Source organism: Lithobates pipiens, unplaced genomic scaffold (genome assembly GCF_037356315.1).
Source record: "Lithobates pipiens isolate NorthernLeopardFrog02 unplaced genomic scaffold, aLitPip1_a1.2 Scaffold_3, whole genome shotgun sequence".
NCBI lineage: Eukaryota > Metazoa > Chordata > Amphibia > Anura > Ranidae > Lithobates > Lithobates pipiens.
In genome coordinates, this window is record NW_027507790.1 from 203504843 (window position 1) to 203522334 (window position 17492).

Here is a 17492-nt window from a genome sequence, read left to right on the forward strand (position 1 = left end):
TGATGGTTACTTAGGGCTGCCACTGATTGGCAGCTGCCTGGTGGTCTAGGGTGGGATAACTGGTGGTCCAGTGTGGGCATCCGAGGGTGGGCTGTGCTGATAATCCGCACAGATCCCCCCACCCCCGTCAGGAGAGCCGCCGTTTGGCTCTCTTCTCGTGTCAGATGCAAGTGAGGAAAAGCCGATCAACTGCTCTTGCCGTTTACTTGGTTGGTGATCAACCGTGATTGGACATAGCTGATCACATAGCAAAGAGTCTCTGTCAGACTCTTTACCTAGATCAAAGGTACGGTGTGTCAGACTGACATGCAGCAACCACCATCGCCGCGGTGCGTGCCCCTGGGGGCACGCATCGGCTTAATATCCTGTCAGGATATCGCAACCACCGACATAATTTTGCTATATGGCAGGCAGGAAGTGGTTAATAGTTGCGCTTTTAACACTAGTGTGGTTTCCATTGTACTGTGCATATAAACTACTCAATTCAACACTACTCTGTGCAGGTAACTCCAAAGGCCCTTTCTTTTGTCACAGGTATTAACACATTAATATTTTCCGTTAGAGAATTAAATAATGAATACCTTTTCTGTTGCCAAAACCTCTTTCGGTTGTTTCATTTCGATTGAAAGCTTAAAAAAAAAATAAAAAAAAATAAGCCATGTTAAAAACACATTTAAAAAATACTCATGTATTGAAACCTAATTTAAATACACCTGGAACAAGAACTACTATATTGGACTCCTGTAAGACAGACTGAAATCTTGGCACTACAACAGCTTGCTATAAAAGTACTGAACATGCTTAGGTCTCTCTCACATGGTTGGTTTCTGCTGCACTCTGAAAAGCCATCCATGGTGGATTTCTTTTCAAAGGTGTTAGTACAGAGGCTTCAAGATGCCCAGGTGGGGGCCTGAGAGCCTTCAGATTATTATTTTTTTTTTAATCCAGCCGAACTGAGATTTATTTTGAAAATTTAAAGATAAAGCACAATGTGGCCACATTGACTTGCCAGGCAGTGTTGCCCATCAAACTCAAATTAAAATTAAAAATTGCCACAGCATGTGTACAATCCCCCCTGACTGCCATAGCTGCTTGTAAATGAGCTGTAAAAATGTGGATCAACGGCTGTTTTAGCAAAACATGTGGTAAAGCCATTTGAGCAGGAGTTGGCGACTGGTAGATCATTTTCCCAACCTTGCTGATCCTCCACCTGAAGTGCTACTTTGTCTTCCCCCCAATATTAATCTAAATGACCTTTAAGTTTGAAAAAACAAACTTGCTTTACTTACCTATTGGGCACTTTTACCCCCTTCTTTTCCAGGCCAATTTTCAGCTTTCAGTGCCGTCACACTGACTGTCTTTTGGTGGTATTTAACCACCACTGGGTTTTTGTTTTGTTTTTTGCAAAAAAATTAACAAAGTTTAGAAAAATGTGGGGTTTTGTTTGTTATAAAATGTTGCTAAAAAGTCCTAATGAGGCATTACTGCTGGGCACTGATGGGGCTGCAAAGATAATCAGTGGCCTGATTATCTGTGCAGATAACCTGTGAGGAAGTGACACAAATCGGCTCTCCTCTCATGCTGTCAATTAGGAGGAAAGGAATGCTGACATCCTGTACTTTTTTGTTTACATGTGATCAGCTATGATTGGATAAAGCTGATCATATAAAAGGCATTGGCTCTTTAACAAGATCAGTGATGCGCCATGTCCCAGGGACAGAGCGCACCACCGATTGCAACGATGCACGCCTCTGCAAGCGCAGAAAGTGTGGCATGAAGTCGTATGAGAGAGCCGCCGCCCGCCTTTCAATTGACAATACAACGGACAGTGGCTAGGAATTCCCCACATTTAATTCCTTGAATTCTGTGACACATTCACTTTGCACTTTAAATATGCACTGCTGTATTACAGATTTCACAGCAGCTGACATCTGAACTACCAGGAGGTGCTCAGAAGAGACATTTCTGGAAGCAGAGTCAGTGCATAAACACTACCTGCATGCAGATACCATTGGATATCTAGTCCTTTAAAGCGGAGGTCCACCCTAAAGTGGACCTTCCGTTCCCTCGGAACCCTCCCCCCCTCCGGCGCCACAATTTGCACCTTTCAGCGGGGAGGGGGGTGCAGGTACCTGTACAGTACAGGTATCTGCACCCACTTCCGGGATAGCTCTCTGCGGAAAGGGGCGTAGATTACGCCCCTTTCCGAAAGTCCCCCGCTGCCTGCTGGGAAACACACAGATCCCAGAGGCAGCCGGTCCAACCTTATTGCGCAGCGCGACTCGCGCATGCGCAATAAGGAACCGGGAAATGAAGCCGAAAGGCTCCACTTCCTGATTCCCATACCCAAGATGGCGGCGGCAGCACCCGAGAGACCATCGAGAGATCGGCTTCGGGTGCCGACATCGCGGGCGTGCTGGACAGGTAAGTGTCACTATTTTAAAAGTCAGCAGCTGCAGTATTTGTAGCTGCTGGCTTTAAAAAAAAAAAAAAAAAAAAAAAAAACCGCAGAGTCCCCGGCGGACTCACGCTTTAAAATTAAAAGTAAACCAAATAAATTTTAAAAAGGAAAAGCTACAAAGCATGCACGTAATACAGAAGTTGTGGAAAGAAACAACCATCATAAGGATAAAAATTGAAAAATAGTATTTTTGTACTCACCATATAATCCTTTTCTCCAAAGTTCACCGACTGACAACTCCATTATTCTTGACCATAGGGTTGTTACGCCACCGTCAGGAGAGGACTAGGCAGAACATGTTATACATGTGAAAAAAACAGAACTTTGCAGTTGCGCCCAGGGGGTGGTCCCTGCGGTAACAACCCCTTAGCCTGCTTCCTGCATCTCAGTACATCAACAAGCAGCATAACGTAAACCAATAGGAGGGGAGGGTTCTGTGTCAGTCAGTAAACTTCAGAGAAAAGGATTTTACAGTGAGTACAAAAAATAAGATTTTTTTGTACTCACCGTAAAATCCTTTTCTCTGCAGTTCACCGACCGACAGCTCCTCTCTGTAACGAAATGGGTTGTTAGCCCAATCACGGGAGATTACTAGGCAAAGTTGTAATACAACACTTCAGAACTTTAGTTCCGCTCAGGGTACAATCCCCACACTCTGCCCTAGCAGGCTCAGTACGTCAACAAGCAGTATAACAAAGAGAAAAAAGGAGGGGCGGGTGCTGTGTCGGTCGGTGAATTACAGAGAAATGGATTTTACGGTGAGTACAAAAAATCCTATTTTCTCTTATATTCACCGACCGACACAGCTCCTCTCTAACAAAATGGGACGTCCCCAAGCAGTGCCAAACGAGGGGTGGGAAAAACAGCATGAAAATTTCATCCACCAGGGCAAGTGGAAACTAGTGAAACTAAACCCACAAAAAACAGCAGTGCGTGGGAAACCACCACAAAACAGGGTATCCTCAACAGGAGTGATCCCCAAGACATCACCCAACTGCAGCACCCAACTGCGGAAGTAATGCAACAGCGCATTAACATAACAGTATTGTGTTTTTTCGGGGGGGGGGGGAGGGGTAATTACTTACCGGTAACGTTCTTTCCAGGAGTCTTTCAGGACAGCACACTTGAGACCTCGGCTCCTCCCCTTCTTAGGAAACACCGCCTCCACCAGATCTTTAAAACCATTCCTTCCCTCCAGCCTTTGCACGAGCACCTCCGGCCAGACAAGGGAGACAAAGATACATCAAACAATTACACATACCTGATGCTCTCATGTACTAATGGTAGGACCTTATTTTGGGTGGGTACCGTTGCTGTCCTGAAAGACTCCTGGAAAAACCGTTACCGGTACGTAACTTCGATTTTCCCTCTTTCGTCTTTCAGGACAGCACACTTGAGGATAAGCGAGAACTTACCCTGTTTGCAGCACTTTATGCCCAAAGGCCTGGTCCTAGGCAGACAATAAATCCAATCTGTAGTGCTTAACGAAAGTCTTAAAACTTGACCACGTTGCTGCTCTGCAGATCTGTTCGGGTGTAGCCCCAGCCCACTCTGCTTGAGACATTGCCATAGCCCTAGCTGAATGGGCCCTAATACCTTCCGGGACCTCTACCCCTTTTGTTATGTATGCCTGACTGATTGCCAACTAACTTGTGGAAGACATGTTCCCGTTCCCTCACAGGATTCAAACAAAAAGTGGGCAAACAGATTTCCTGACTTCCATGGAAATTAGAAGCTACCTTTGGCAAAAAGGCCGGATCAGTTTTAGAAATAATCCGATCCGGAAAAATCTGAAGGAAAGGTGCCCTCCTTAAGAGGGATTCTAGCTCACTGACCCTTCTTGCGGTAGTGATAGCTACCCAAAAAAATTAAAAAAATAAAAATAAACTGTCGAGGGTTAAAAATGTTACCGTACAAGAACTGATAGGCTCAAAAGGGTCTTCTGTAAGATCCCAAACTGGAAAGGGATGTAAACTGACTGGTCTCTCTCTACTTAAACCTTTAAAGAACCTGGAAACCCAAGGATTCACTGCCAGTTGCTGCTCCAGAAAAACACTTAAAAGCAGAAACCTGACCTTTAAGACTCCAGCACTGCTACTGGACTATGAACGTTAAAGGAGCTCTCCGAACACCAGGAATTTAATTTTTTCCCATACCTTCAACTAAATCCTGTTTGTCTCTTCCTTTCTAAAATTCAGAAGAGTCTATATTAACCTTTTGGAGAACCCCTTGCTTTTCAGCCTCTCCTCTTCAGTAGCCAGGCTGCCAGACTCTACCTCTCCCTCTGAGGGAAGCAGATTGGGCCTTGGAAAAGTAGATCTTCCCTGACGGGAAGTATTCAGGGTGGTTACACCGCCAGTTTCTTTAGAACAGAAAACCAAGGCCTCCTGGGCCAGTGCGGGGCCATCAAGATTAGGGTTGCTTTTCTCCACCACCAGAGGGACCTCTTTACTTTTATTGGAATGAGAACCGTAGAGTCCAGAGAATTCGGAGTACGATCCCAAACCTTCAAAATAAAAAGCTGCAGGGTGAGAAAGTATGCTCCTGCCCAGCTTACCGCTGGAAGGGCCGATGTCAGCAGTCCCGAGGCAGACATGGCCTTTCTTATAGAGATTTGTTGATTGCTTTGAAGAATTGTCAAAGCCTTGTCTAGTATGCAAATTTTCTCCTCTGGGAGAAAGACTTGCTGTTGAGTCTAGAACGTACCCTAAGAACGTCACTATCTGCGATGAACTCAGGCTGGATTTCTCCAAATAAAATGCCAGCATGTCTTTGGATTGTAGTGAGAAACCCACATAGGGAGAACATATAAATGTCAACACAAGCATTAGCATATTGGGGAATTGAACCAGCAACCCCAGTGCTGCTAGACAGAATTGTTACCCACTTAGCCAGCAGGCCCAATTGATCCAAAATATTTCTTGCCATCTGTAAACCATGAACCAGCTGATCTGGTGAAGATGCAAACAGGAGCAGGTCGTCTGGGTATGCTACCACTGGGATTCCCCTGCAAGTCTTTGGAGTGTGGGAGGAAACCGGAGTACCCATAGGAAACTCACGCAGGCACAGGGAGAACATGCAAAACTCCAGGCAGATAGTGTCATGGTTGGGATCTGAACCAGCAACCCTTCTTACTGCTAGGCAACAGTGCTAACCACTACACCACTGTGCCGCCCATAGTTGTAGGAAAACCAGAGCCTCCACCATAACTTTGGTGAATATCCGGGTGGAACAGGATAGCCCAAAGGGGAGGGTCCGGGAACTGAAGATGTACTACATGTGACCCTGACCTTACTACCGCCCTGGGGAATTTCTGGCTGTCCTCAGCAATTGGAATGTGCAGATAGCCATCTCTTGGATCTATGGACGCCATGAAGCAACTTGGAGGCAGCAGTGTTTTCATGGAAAAAATGGAATCCATCTTTGTAGCAGATTGACAGATCCAAAAGTTTCAGGATCAACCTGAACTTCCTTGAAGGTTTTCTGACCACCAAAACGTGGGAACAAAACCCTCTACCTACCTCCCCAGGAGGAACCCGGGACACTACACCCTGCTGCTCCAAATCCCCCAGAGAAGTCAGAAGGGCTACCGCCTTCTCTGCACACCTTGGCAGGTCTATGATTAACAACCTGTGGGGGGGACTTGAAAACTGCAGTCTGTACCCCCTCCTTATGCCTGGAATAAAAGGATTGGAAGTAACCGACTCGCACTGTGGGAGGAAAGCCCCCAGTCTCCCTCCCACCGGGGTGAACTTATCATTGGGACTTATGGGATTGCTCAGGAGGGCGAAAAAAAACAAAAAAAAAATCGCTCCCCCACGCCCTCTGCCCTTGTTGGTCCAGATATTTTTCTAGGACTCTGTACTCAGAAAGTTAAACTTCCTTTGTGGGCAGGCCTTTCTAGATTTTTCCACCCACTTTTTTCTTTAAGGGAAAAGCCTTCTTTTTACCCGCTGTCTGATCAAACAGATTTCCTGACTTCAAAAGGCAGCCTGCAGGTCTGGACGGAACAGTAAAGCCCCCGTGAAGGGAATATCACAAAGTTTGATCTTTGAAGCATTGTCCCCTTGCCACGTCTTTTAATCAAAGTGCACTTCTGGCTGAATTAACCAAGGCATAGGATCTAGCAGACATGCGGACCGACTCTGCTGACACATCCGTTATGTACAACTCCTTTTTAAAAGCATTGGGAAGGGAAAAAAAAAAAAAGAATTGTCTCTTTTTCAGTCTCTGCCTCAATATGAGCTTTTATAGGAGTCAACCAGTGCTCCATGTGGCGTGCCACCACTGTGACAGCCATGGCAGGCCCATGAATTCTTGAGGAGAGAGTCCATCCTCTTGTCAATAGGGTCGGTTAGCATAGCCATATCTTCAAAAGCCAAATCTGTCCTTCTGGATACCTGAGAGAAGGCCACATCCAGTCTAGGAGATTTGTTCCACACAGCAGATTCATCCTCTGAAAAAGGGAATCTGCGTCTCAATGCGCTAGAAAAAGAAAAGGCTTCCTTTCTGGGTCTCGCCATTCCTTCCTAATGGAGTCTACCAGAACCTCATGCACTGAGAAGACCCTTTTCTTCGGTTCTCCTAGACCTTCATACATCTGGTCATGCAGAGACCGGGATTTTTTTCTCCCCTTGGATACCCAGTGTAGTGTGAATAGCTCCCAGGAGCTCTTCCACTTCCTCCAAGGAGAGCTTGAAACGGGAGAATCTGGAAGAGTCGCTATCCACCTTCTCTCCCTCTGACTCAGAAGAGTCTAGGATTCACTGTCATGCTCATCCTCTAGTATCGACCTTTTACCCTTAGGTAACCCATCATTAGCAGAGGGACCTGCCAAGGGGCCAGGTGTGACATCCTGTTGTGCTGGCAGTGGACTCACTGGGGGCTGTATAGATTGAAAATTCCCAAACAAGGTTTTAAAAGAATGAAAAAGTGCTGGAGAGCTCTTTAACAGAAGCCGCCAGACTAGAACTTTGTTCCTCAGCCTGATTCTTGCTTAAGCTTTCAATGCAATTCCTGCATAATACTTTCCTCCAGGATTCCCCTAACACACTTCTACATAAGGGGCACTTCTTCCTGGACTCATGTGAAAGCTTAGACTTCTGCATAGACTTGGCCTGCAATGACAAAAAACCCCACCAGCATCAGCCCCTGCCAGCAAAAAATTAAACATCAGACCGACATCAGGAGTGCACCCTCCCAGGACCAACCACCACCAGGGTACCAGACGTGCAACTCTTCCCCTCACCGAGGAGAAATCACCTGTGGAGCTAAAAGGGTAGTAGTAAGGGAACACCACCTCAGGGTTTCACTTACCTTAGAAAGGCTGGTGCTGGCATCACCCGAAACCGAACGGGAACCATCAGTCTCAGACATCCATTCGGTCCAAATGGTCGATTCGCTAAAAAACTGCTCCTCTAAGCTGTCGTTACAGCGTGAATGGGGCAGACACCAGCCTTTGCGCCGTTCGTTTTGGCGTCCCACGACTGGAACCAGAAGTCGCGCGTGAACCGACCGTGACCTCTGCCGTTGGGAAAAGACGTCGCCCGTCATCCGGCCCAGCGTTGCGCTCCATGCTGGCCACACTAACGAGGGGGAGACGCGGACACATGCAGCAAACAGCTTCCCCAGGATGTGCCAAAACGAATGTCCCATGCCTCCGCTTTCCCCAAGCAAGGATGAGACAAGCCAGACACTGCAGGTAATGGACTCCCCAGCCCTGCTGCAATGTATGAGACCTCAGTCTCTCCGGACATCCCTTCGGCCAGAGCGAATGTTCTGCCTTCAGGATCATACTGGACTCAGCCTCCCCATCTGAATTAAAACCAGGTTCCTAGCAATGTCTCCTCGCCGGAGGAAACACCAAAACTGAAGGGCTGGAGGGAAGGAATGGTTTTAAAGATCTGGTGGGGGCGGTGTTTCCTAAGAAAGGAGGAGCCGAGGTAAAACTTGGTAAACGTATGGACAGACGACCAGGTCGCCGCCTTACACACCTGAGTGACCGACGCTTGGTGTCAGAAGGACCAAGACATTCCGATTGCCCTTGTGGAGTGGGCCGTGACCGGAAAGGGGGGCACCTGCCCCTTCAAGGCATAGGCTTGCACCACAATCTGTCTGATCCACCTGGAAATGGTGACCGACGAGACCGCCATCCCTTTCTTGGGACCAGCTACTGAAATAAACATGGAGTCTGACATCCGAAAGGGAGCCGTGGCAGACAAATACACCTTCAGAGCCCCAACCACGTCCAAAGCTTGAAGGGCCACCTCTTTAGGGTGCTTCGCCTTAGGACACAGAGATAGTAATACAATGTCCTCATTGATATGAAAAGCTGAGACCACCTTCGGTAGAAAAGACGGTTGCGGACGCAACACCACCTTATCCCTGTGGAAAACCAGATAGGGTAACTTGCAGGACAAGGCCGCCAACTCTGAAACCCTCCTGGCCGAGCTGATGGCCACTAGAAAGACCACTTTTTGGGAAGAGTCAAAAAGGGGAATCTCCCTGATCTTCTCAAACGGCGGTTTTTGAAGCGTCAACACCAGGTTCAAATCCCATGGGGGTAACGGACGCATGGGGGGGGGGGGGACTACGTGTCGTATCCCCTGAACGAAGGTACTCACTAAGGAGTGCGATGCCAGGGGTGGTTGAAAAAAAGACAGCTAAGGCTGAGATTTGCCCTTTGATGGTGCTTAATGCAAATCTCTGGTCAACTCCTTGCTGGACAAACAGCAGGATCCTGGATATGGAAAAGGAGCGCGGATGCCATCCTTTCTCCTCACACATGGAAATGTAGGCCTTCAAGGTACGATTGTATATCTTCCGAGAAGATTTCCGTGCCCGCAACAGTTGAAATCACTGAGTATGACAGACCCCGGTTCCTGAATACCTGGCTCTCAATAGCCATGCCGTTAAAGCCAGCGCTGGTAAAGCAGGATGGAGAATTGGACCTTGAGATAGGAGGTCCTCCCGCAACGCCCGTCGCCAGGGAGCGTCTGCCACCAGACGCACCAGGTCTGCGTACCAAGGACGCAGAGGCCAATCCGGGGCAACCGGTATTACAGGGATCCCCTCCGCTTCCACTCTGCGAAGCAGACGTGGCAGCAGTTTCAGTGGAGGAAAGGCGTAGATCAGCCGATACTGATTCCACGGGGCCACCAGCACGTCCGACGCGTCTGTCCACGTATCTCTTGTCCTGCACATGAATCTTGGCACCTTCTGATTAGGAGGGGAGGCCAGTAGATCCATATCTGGTGTGCCCCACTTCAGGCACAGCAGCCTGAATGTCTCTGGATGCAATGCCCAGTCTCCTGGGTCCAGCATCTGGCTGCTTAGATAGTCCGCCTGCCAGTTCTCCACTGCCGGGATGTAAATGGCCGACAGGGCCGAACATGTCGCTCTGCCCACCAAAGAATGTGAGCGACCTCCCTGCAGCGGCTGAGCTTCTTGTTCCCCCTTGGTGAGATTTACGTACACCACAGCCATGGCGTTGTCCGACTATCCTGATCGGACGCCCTTGAAGACCCCTCGACCATATGTGCAGACAAAGCCCAATCGCTCTCAATTCGAGCAGATTGATCGGCAACTCGGATTCTTCCGTCGACCAGGGGCCCCAAGCCGACTGAACCCCCATCAGGTGTGGAACTGGGCGTAAGGTACTGCCTCAAAGGAGGCTACCATGAGTCCCAGTACTTGCATGCAAAACCGGAGCGATGACCACTTGCGGATCATCAGTAGTTTGACCGCAGATCTGAGTCTGCAATTTGTCTGAAGGGCGAAAAACTCTCGCTTCCCTGGAGTCCAACAGCAAACCTAGGTACTACAGGCGCTGGGTCGGCACAATCACCAACTTCTTTAGGTTCAACAGCCACCCAAATTCCTGCAGGGTCTGCATGGTGATTGCCACATCCTCCTCTAATTCTGAGGCGGAAGATGCTCTCAGGAGGAGATCGTCTAGGTAGCACACAATCGCGATCCCACGTTGTCGCAGCAATGCCAATACTTGAGTCAGTACCTTGGTAAAGACTCGGGGGGCTGATGCCAGACCAAAGGGAAGAGCCACAAATTGGTAATGGTCGACCCCGACTGCAAAACGCAGAAACTTTTGAGGCCGAAGGCATATGGGTATGTGCAGGTACGCATCCTGGATGTCCAAAGTTGCCAGGGATTCCCCTTGATGGAGCGCAGTTGACTGCTGAACAAACTGATTCCATTCTGAACCTGTGCACTTTCACAAAGTGATTGAGGGCTTTTAAGTCCAAGATTGGACATACCCCTTCCTTCTTGGGAACCACAAACAGATTTGAGTAGGATCCCTGGAAGCGTTCAGAGTCCGGAATCGGTACAACCACCCCGCGATTCAGCAGGTCACTTACTGCCCCCAAGAGGGCCTCCCGGCGAGCCGGGGAAAGGGGTATGCTGGAGGGGAAGAATCTGTTGGCGGCCAAGAGAAACTATCTTGTAGCCTGTGGAAATCAAATCGCAGACCCATTGGTCTGATAACCAGGAGGACCACCAGGCTGCAAACTCCCAAAGGCGACCCACCACCCGGGACAAGGGTGGGGCAAACCTTCATGCGGTAGCACTTTTTTTCTTAGGCTTGTGATTCCAGGGACATTTGACCGTCCATGGACGTCCTGTAGGGCTGGGGACGTTTAGTAGAAGCTCCGGGCGGACGAAAAAGCCGCCTGCGAGTGAAAAAAGAGGGCCCTTGCCTACGGCGTGGCTCCTTAGCTTTCCTGGCCTGTGGGAGTAGTTTACTCTTACCACCAGTGGCATTTTTAGTAATGTCATCTAATGAGGCTCCAAAGAGTCGGTTGCCAAGGAAGGGAAGATCAGTCATGGCTTTTTTGGATACCTGGTCAGCAGTCCAGCATTTTAGCCAAATTAGGCGCCTCAGCACCACAGCTGACACTGAAGCCCTAGATAACAGAGGGTGAGTATCCAGGGCCACATCACAGACGTACTTAAGGCCTTGCACTAGTTGGTCTGCTAGTTCCATGCAGAAAGGGGAAGCCTGTTGCTCTCCCAATTCACGGTGCAAAAGTTTTGTCCACTCAGTCAGTGTCTGCGACAAGTGTGGATGCCAGTACAAGTAGCACAGCTAACTCCACAACCGCAAACAAGGAAGGAGCCACCGCCTCGGCCTTCCTGTCCATGAGATCCTTGAATGCAGGAGTCCCGTCAACCAGGATCGTGGTTACTTTATTTAACCTGGATACTGGGGGGTCCACGACCGGAGGAGCCGATCATTTCTTGAGAAGGCTTTCCTCAAAAGGGATAACGCACTGCGTTATCTGACTTATTTTTGTCAAAATAAGTCAGATACGGGAACACCCTAGGTGAACGTTCTGGCTTGCGGGACCCAAAAGGGACTTGTACATCAGCAGAAGGATCCGCTGGCTCCTGAATCTTCAGGTTATCATGCACAACAGTGATAAGTGCTTCAACAAGCACTTTGTCGTGCACGGCCCCGGACGGGGACTCATCCTAACTTTCCGAGCGGTCCGAAAGGGTCCTGGTCAGTGTCATCCGACAAGTCAGAGCAGGGGTCACCGGCCTCAGCTAGACCCGAGTCTGCGTTAGAACTCTCCCCAGAGGACGGTGGCAGGGCCGCTTTTTAGCACCTTTCTTCCCCCGCACCGCCTCTATCTTGGCAACGAACAAATTGAGGACCGCTGTCAGGGTGTCCATGGGAACTGCGCAGTCCGCAGGTGGCCCGGTTGCAATTGCCTGGATTTCGTGGAAGAAACACCAGTTTCTGAAGCCATGCTGACCTTCCCTGTCTGCCACCCGAAGGGGACTTAGGGCAGTGACAGTCCCACCCTCCTTGCTGCCCGCTGACTGAAGGGTTCTAACCCGCCCTGAGTTCCGCACTGTATACAGCAGTGCCTGTAGCCCCCCCCCCCACCCCAGTGCTCCCAGATGCAGAGGGACCAAAGCTGTGTCAGTGGCAGCCCGTCAGAACGGTCGGTGAACGATCGTTGAGCGATCCTAAAAACGTGTCCAGATTACATAGAAAGCCTGCCAGCACTCTGATGACAAAAACAGCAAGCTGAGGGCACAGGAAGCTGCTGCTAGAGCACAAAAAATGTGGTCCGGCTTCAAGATAATGGCTACCAGTGTTCTGAATAGGGAATCACCGGGAAAATGGCCGCTTGAAGCCCAGAAGCATTCTGTCCCTTGCCCACACTGAAAATGGCCGCCAGCCAGCGCCATGAGAGGCAGAAACATGTGGCAGACAGCGCTGCACCGACACAGGTGCAACCCTCACAGACACCTCCCGGGATTAAGCACTCAGGACCCAGGCACCCCAGTACAGCCAGAAACCAGGTGAGGGGCCTAGGGCACACGTGCGCGCGCGCGCGCGCACACACACACACACACACACACACACACACACACACACACACACACACACACAGCTCAGCATCCATGCACAGCCGTGGGGGGCCCCCCCGAATTGACCTCCCAGGGAATGCCCAGTTGCTCAACCCTGCGGAGACAGGGAGAGCAGGGTTCCATTGTAGCCTAGGACACCAGGAGTCCCCTTCATGAACTAAGCGAACTGATTCCATTCCGGACCTCTGTACTTTTACAAAGCAATTGAGGGCTTTCAGATCTAAGATTGGACGTACCCCTTCATTTTTGGGGACTACAGATTGGAGTAGAATCCCTGGAACCTTTCCAACGCCAGAACAGGCACTATGCCCCCACGACTTAGCAGGTCCCTTACCGCCCCTACTAGGGCCTCCTGGCGAGCCGGAAGGGTATGCCGAGGGGGAGAATCTGTTTGGTGGCCAAGAGAGGAACCTTATCTTGTAGCCAGAGAAAATCCGTTCGCAGACCCATTGGTCAGACAGCCGGGAGGCCCACCGGGCTGCAAACTCCCGACGGCGACTCCGCACCCGAGTGACGGGCAGAGGCAAACCTTCATGCGGTAGCATTTTTGCTCGCAGGCTTGCGGTTCCAGGGGAGCTTTTGTCCCTCAGAGGTCATCCTGTTGGGCTAGGAGCGTTTAATCGAATCCTCGGATGGCCAAGCCTCTTTTGAGCGGAAAATGAGGGCCCTTGCCTGCGGCATGGCTCCTTAGTCTTCCTGGCCTGTGGGAGAAAAGTACTCTTCCCATCTGTAGCATTCTTAATGATGTCATCCAACGAGGCTCTTAAGAGCCGCTCACCAAGGAAGTGTAGATCAGTCAGGGCTTTTTTTTTTTTTTTTTTTTTTTAGATGCTTGGTCCGCAGAGCAGCATTTTAGCCAAATCAGGGGCCTCAGCACCACTGCTGACACTGAAGCCCTGGATAGCAGAGGAAGTGAATCCAGGGCCGCATCACAAACGTACTTAAGGCCTTACACTAACTGGTCTGCAAGTTCCACACAGACGGGAGTAGCCTGCTGCTTCCACAAGTTTTGGGGAAGTTTTGCCCATTCATTAAGTGTCTGCGACACAATTGCTGTGGCCAATACTGGTCGTATTGCTGACCCCACAACTGTAAACAAGGAGCAGGCCACTGCCTCCCTGTCAGCAGGGTCCTTAAATGCAGGAGTCCCCTCTACCAGGATCGGAGGGGGGGGGGGGTCGATGAGCAGAGGAGCGGACCATTTTTAAAGAAGGCTCTCCTCAAAGGGGTAACGGACCGCCATACTTTTTGGGACCGAAAAGGTCCATTGCGGTATATGCGGTCATATACAAGGAGGCCCACTCCTTGTATATGAACTTATCTAAATAAGTCATATACGGAAACACCTTTAGGTGCACGGGCTGGCTTACGGCACCCAAAAGGGACCACTACTTCAGCAGAGGGACCTGCTGTATCCTGAATTTTCAGGGCATCACGCAAAGCTTTCATAAGCGCTCCAACAAGCGCTTTGTGTTGCATGGACCCAGACTCAGACTCATTCTCAATGTCCGATCGGTACAGGTCAGCATCATCTGAAGCAACAGAGCAGGAGCTGCCAGCCTCAGCGGGGCCAGAGTCTGTGTCAGAGCTCTCCCCGGAGGACGGGGAGCACTTTTTACCACCTTTGCGCTCGCACACCATTTCCACCCTGGCAACAAACATTTCAAGGACCACCGACAAAGCCTCCAAAGGCACTGCACTGTTTGCAGACGAGCCGGTTGCAATTACAGGGTGTCCTGGTGAAGAAACACCAGTTTCTTAAGCCATGCTTACCCACCCTGTCTGCCACCCTTGGGGACTTAGCACAAGTGTAAAGTCCCACCCTCCTAGCTGCTGCAGACTGAGGGGCCCCCCACCGCAGGACTCACCACCCCGGCCAAGTTCTGCGCCGTTCAGCTACAAGTGCCTGTGTCAGCTCTCAGGTGTCCCGAATGAGAAAATGTGCTGTTCTGAGCAGCAGGGACCAGGGCTGAGCATAAACACTATGCAGGGTTACAACAAAATGGAAACCGGCCGACCCCAGTATAAAGGACATAATCTGAGAAATTGGTCGCCAAACTACAGCAAAATGGCCTCTGACCATGCTTTCCCCTGAGGCACACCAAAAATGGCAGACAAACAACTGCACACAGTGAAAGGACAGTGAAAATGGTGGTAGAACAGCGCTATGGCGATCAACACATGCAGACCTCCAGACACCAAGCTGGGAGACCACAGACACCCAGGGACACCTACCCAGCGCAGCACCCCATCCAAGCTGAGAGCCCCCCCAGGAGACCCCTGGCTACAGGTATGCACACCACTCAGCAGCCCATCATGCAGCATCATTCACGGGGGGCCACTCTCTGATCAGAACGGGGTGGCTGCTGGCCACGGCACACTGACAAAGACATCAGTAGTCCGGTCATGTGTGTCCCGGAGCTCACTGACCGCCCTAGGAGCCTGAGGGACATGTCATGGCCGAACCATCGTGCAGCTATGTTCTGCAAACGCTCGATGGCCAGGGAGGCAAAGGAGGATATCCAGCCTGTCACCCAGCCAGCTGTTGATAGTAGATCACAGGATCCAAAAATCTTGTGCAAAAGGCAAACTTTTGCAAAAAAAAAAAAAAAAAACAAGGACTGATGGTCCCGCAGGTTTCCTGGGTCCATCTCCTTCACTAGGCAGAAAAAAAATGAGCTGCAAGAAGCAGGCTGAAGGGTAGTTACTGGAGGGACCGCCCCCTTGGCAGAACTGTAAAGTCCTGTTTTTTCACATGTATGACATGTTCTGCCTATTCCTCTCCTGAAGGTGGCCAAACAACCCTATGGTCAAGAATAATGGAGCTGTGTCAGTCAGTGAACGAAAGAAATATTTTTTTCCACGTTACTGCCAAAATTAGTGGATGAAAGTCCATTACAATACTGATGAACAAAATGACTCTTATTAGTTCTTTAAATACATGCTTTTCCACTTACATGAAAAATAGTTTTGATTACTCGCCTGGAATGCTGGCTCCTTGAAGATTAAAAAAAAATATATATATGAGTGTCAGTGTACACAACACATTTTAGACTATAAAAATAAACAGTAACACTTGTCTAATTATTTTGTTGAACTTAGGCCGGCGTTGCAGGAAAAAAAAAAAAATTGCTCCCCATCAAACTGGGAATCCATCCCGCAAAGCAATTGTGTTCTCTCGGCCGGAGGGTGGGCGTTGCAGCTGTCCCCACCAGGCGAACACAGTAATTACTGCTACAGTGGTTATAATAACTGCAAGCAATTATCGCATGTAAAATCTAGGGCTGAAACAACTAATCGATCAATCGACAACTAATCGATTAATTGCATAATCGATTAATCGCCCAGTAACATAATGGGGTTAAAAAAAACTAAAGAAACTATGAGCCCATTATAGTACAACAATATAATCACTACTGTAAATATTACTTTCACTGTTCTACAGTAAAAAAAATGAACCCCTTCCAGTAGTGATTATCTGCATTTTTGTACTATAAAGGGCTAATTTTAGTCTTTTTAACCCCATTATGTTACTAAACGTCTTAGGCCTGGTTCACATCTATATGTTTATTGGTGATTTTTGCAGAAACGCACTACAGTTCATTTACATGGTTTCTTATGGGAGACGTTCATATTTGTGCTTTTTCTAGCCGCTGCATATTTGGAAAGGGTCAGGGACTTAATGCAAAACAGTGCTTTTTTGGTTCAATATACTTCAATGGAGAAGCTGCAGAAAATAATGTAATGCGTTTTTGCAGCAATTTGTGTTTTTTAATCTGCCCAAACAAAAATGCAAAATGCAGTAAAATCACGTGCGCAAAAAATCAAAACCCACAGCAAAAAGCACTGCAGAAACAGTTCAAATGTAAAAACTGCATAGGTGTGTACCGAGCCTTATGCTGGCCTCACGGATTAATTTTCAGATGAAAAATCTTTGTACATTTGCTGAATGAAAGAATTTTGTTTGAAATTTTCACTTAATTTCTAAACAAAAACCACATAAACTGTATGAAAATTCCTTTGACCAAGAAGTTTATTGTTTCCAAAGTTTCCCGTCACTGTGGTCGAAAATTAAGTTTTTTTAAGGTTATTAACTGATCAAATAATTGGCCAACTAATAAGATTATGAAAATAATCGTTAGTTGCAGCCCTAGTGAAATCCAACAGGATGGTTGCACCGAAGGTGATCTACAGATTAACTTGGCGACATTCAGCCTGCCCATACATGGTCCCTGCTGAACTGGCCGAGGTTCAAACCGTCTATGGCCGGCATTACATTTTCTAAGGTGGTAAATTCAAGACACTTAAAAGGGTAAAGAACCCAGAAACAAAAATGCTGTGACAAAAATACTTTTCATTTTCAGAAAGTACAGAATATATTTGTTGACATACAAAATAGCAGTGTTCGTGTCACTTCCAGTAAAGAACTAAAAGTGCAAAGAACGTCATCTTTCAGTTACCTACTAAAAACACAACCCCCCCTTCGAGAGAGAGACCTGTTTGAAGTCTACTCTAAGCGATATCCATGGCTCCGTTAATACATGGAGTTTGTGACCATAAACTCAGGACATAATTAACCTAATTTGCTGGATCAGGTAAAAAAAAAAAAAAATAAATAAAAAAAAAACTG

General features: G+C 48.6%; 1 protein-coding gene across 4 annotated transcripts in view; it reads right to left on the reverse strand.

Moving 5' to 3' along the window:
* DDX4 (DEAD-box helicase 4) overlaps positions 1-17492 on the reverse strand; it is a 329051-nt gene that overhangs the window by 249345 nt on the left and 62214 nt on the right. For all 4 annotated transcript variants that reach the window (XM_077462713.1, XM_077462714.1, XM_077462716.1 and 1 more), the window contains exons 3-4: positions 15820-15859; positions 582-629 (exon numbers count right to left, since the gene is read on the reverse strand). In XM_077462713.1, coding sequence (XP_077318839.1) covers positions 582-629; positions 15820-15859 — 88 coding nt within the window. The remainder of the gene's footprint in view (positions 1-581; positions 630-15819; positions 15860-17492) is intronic.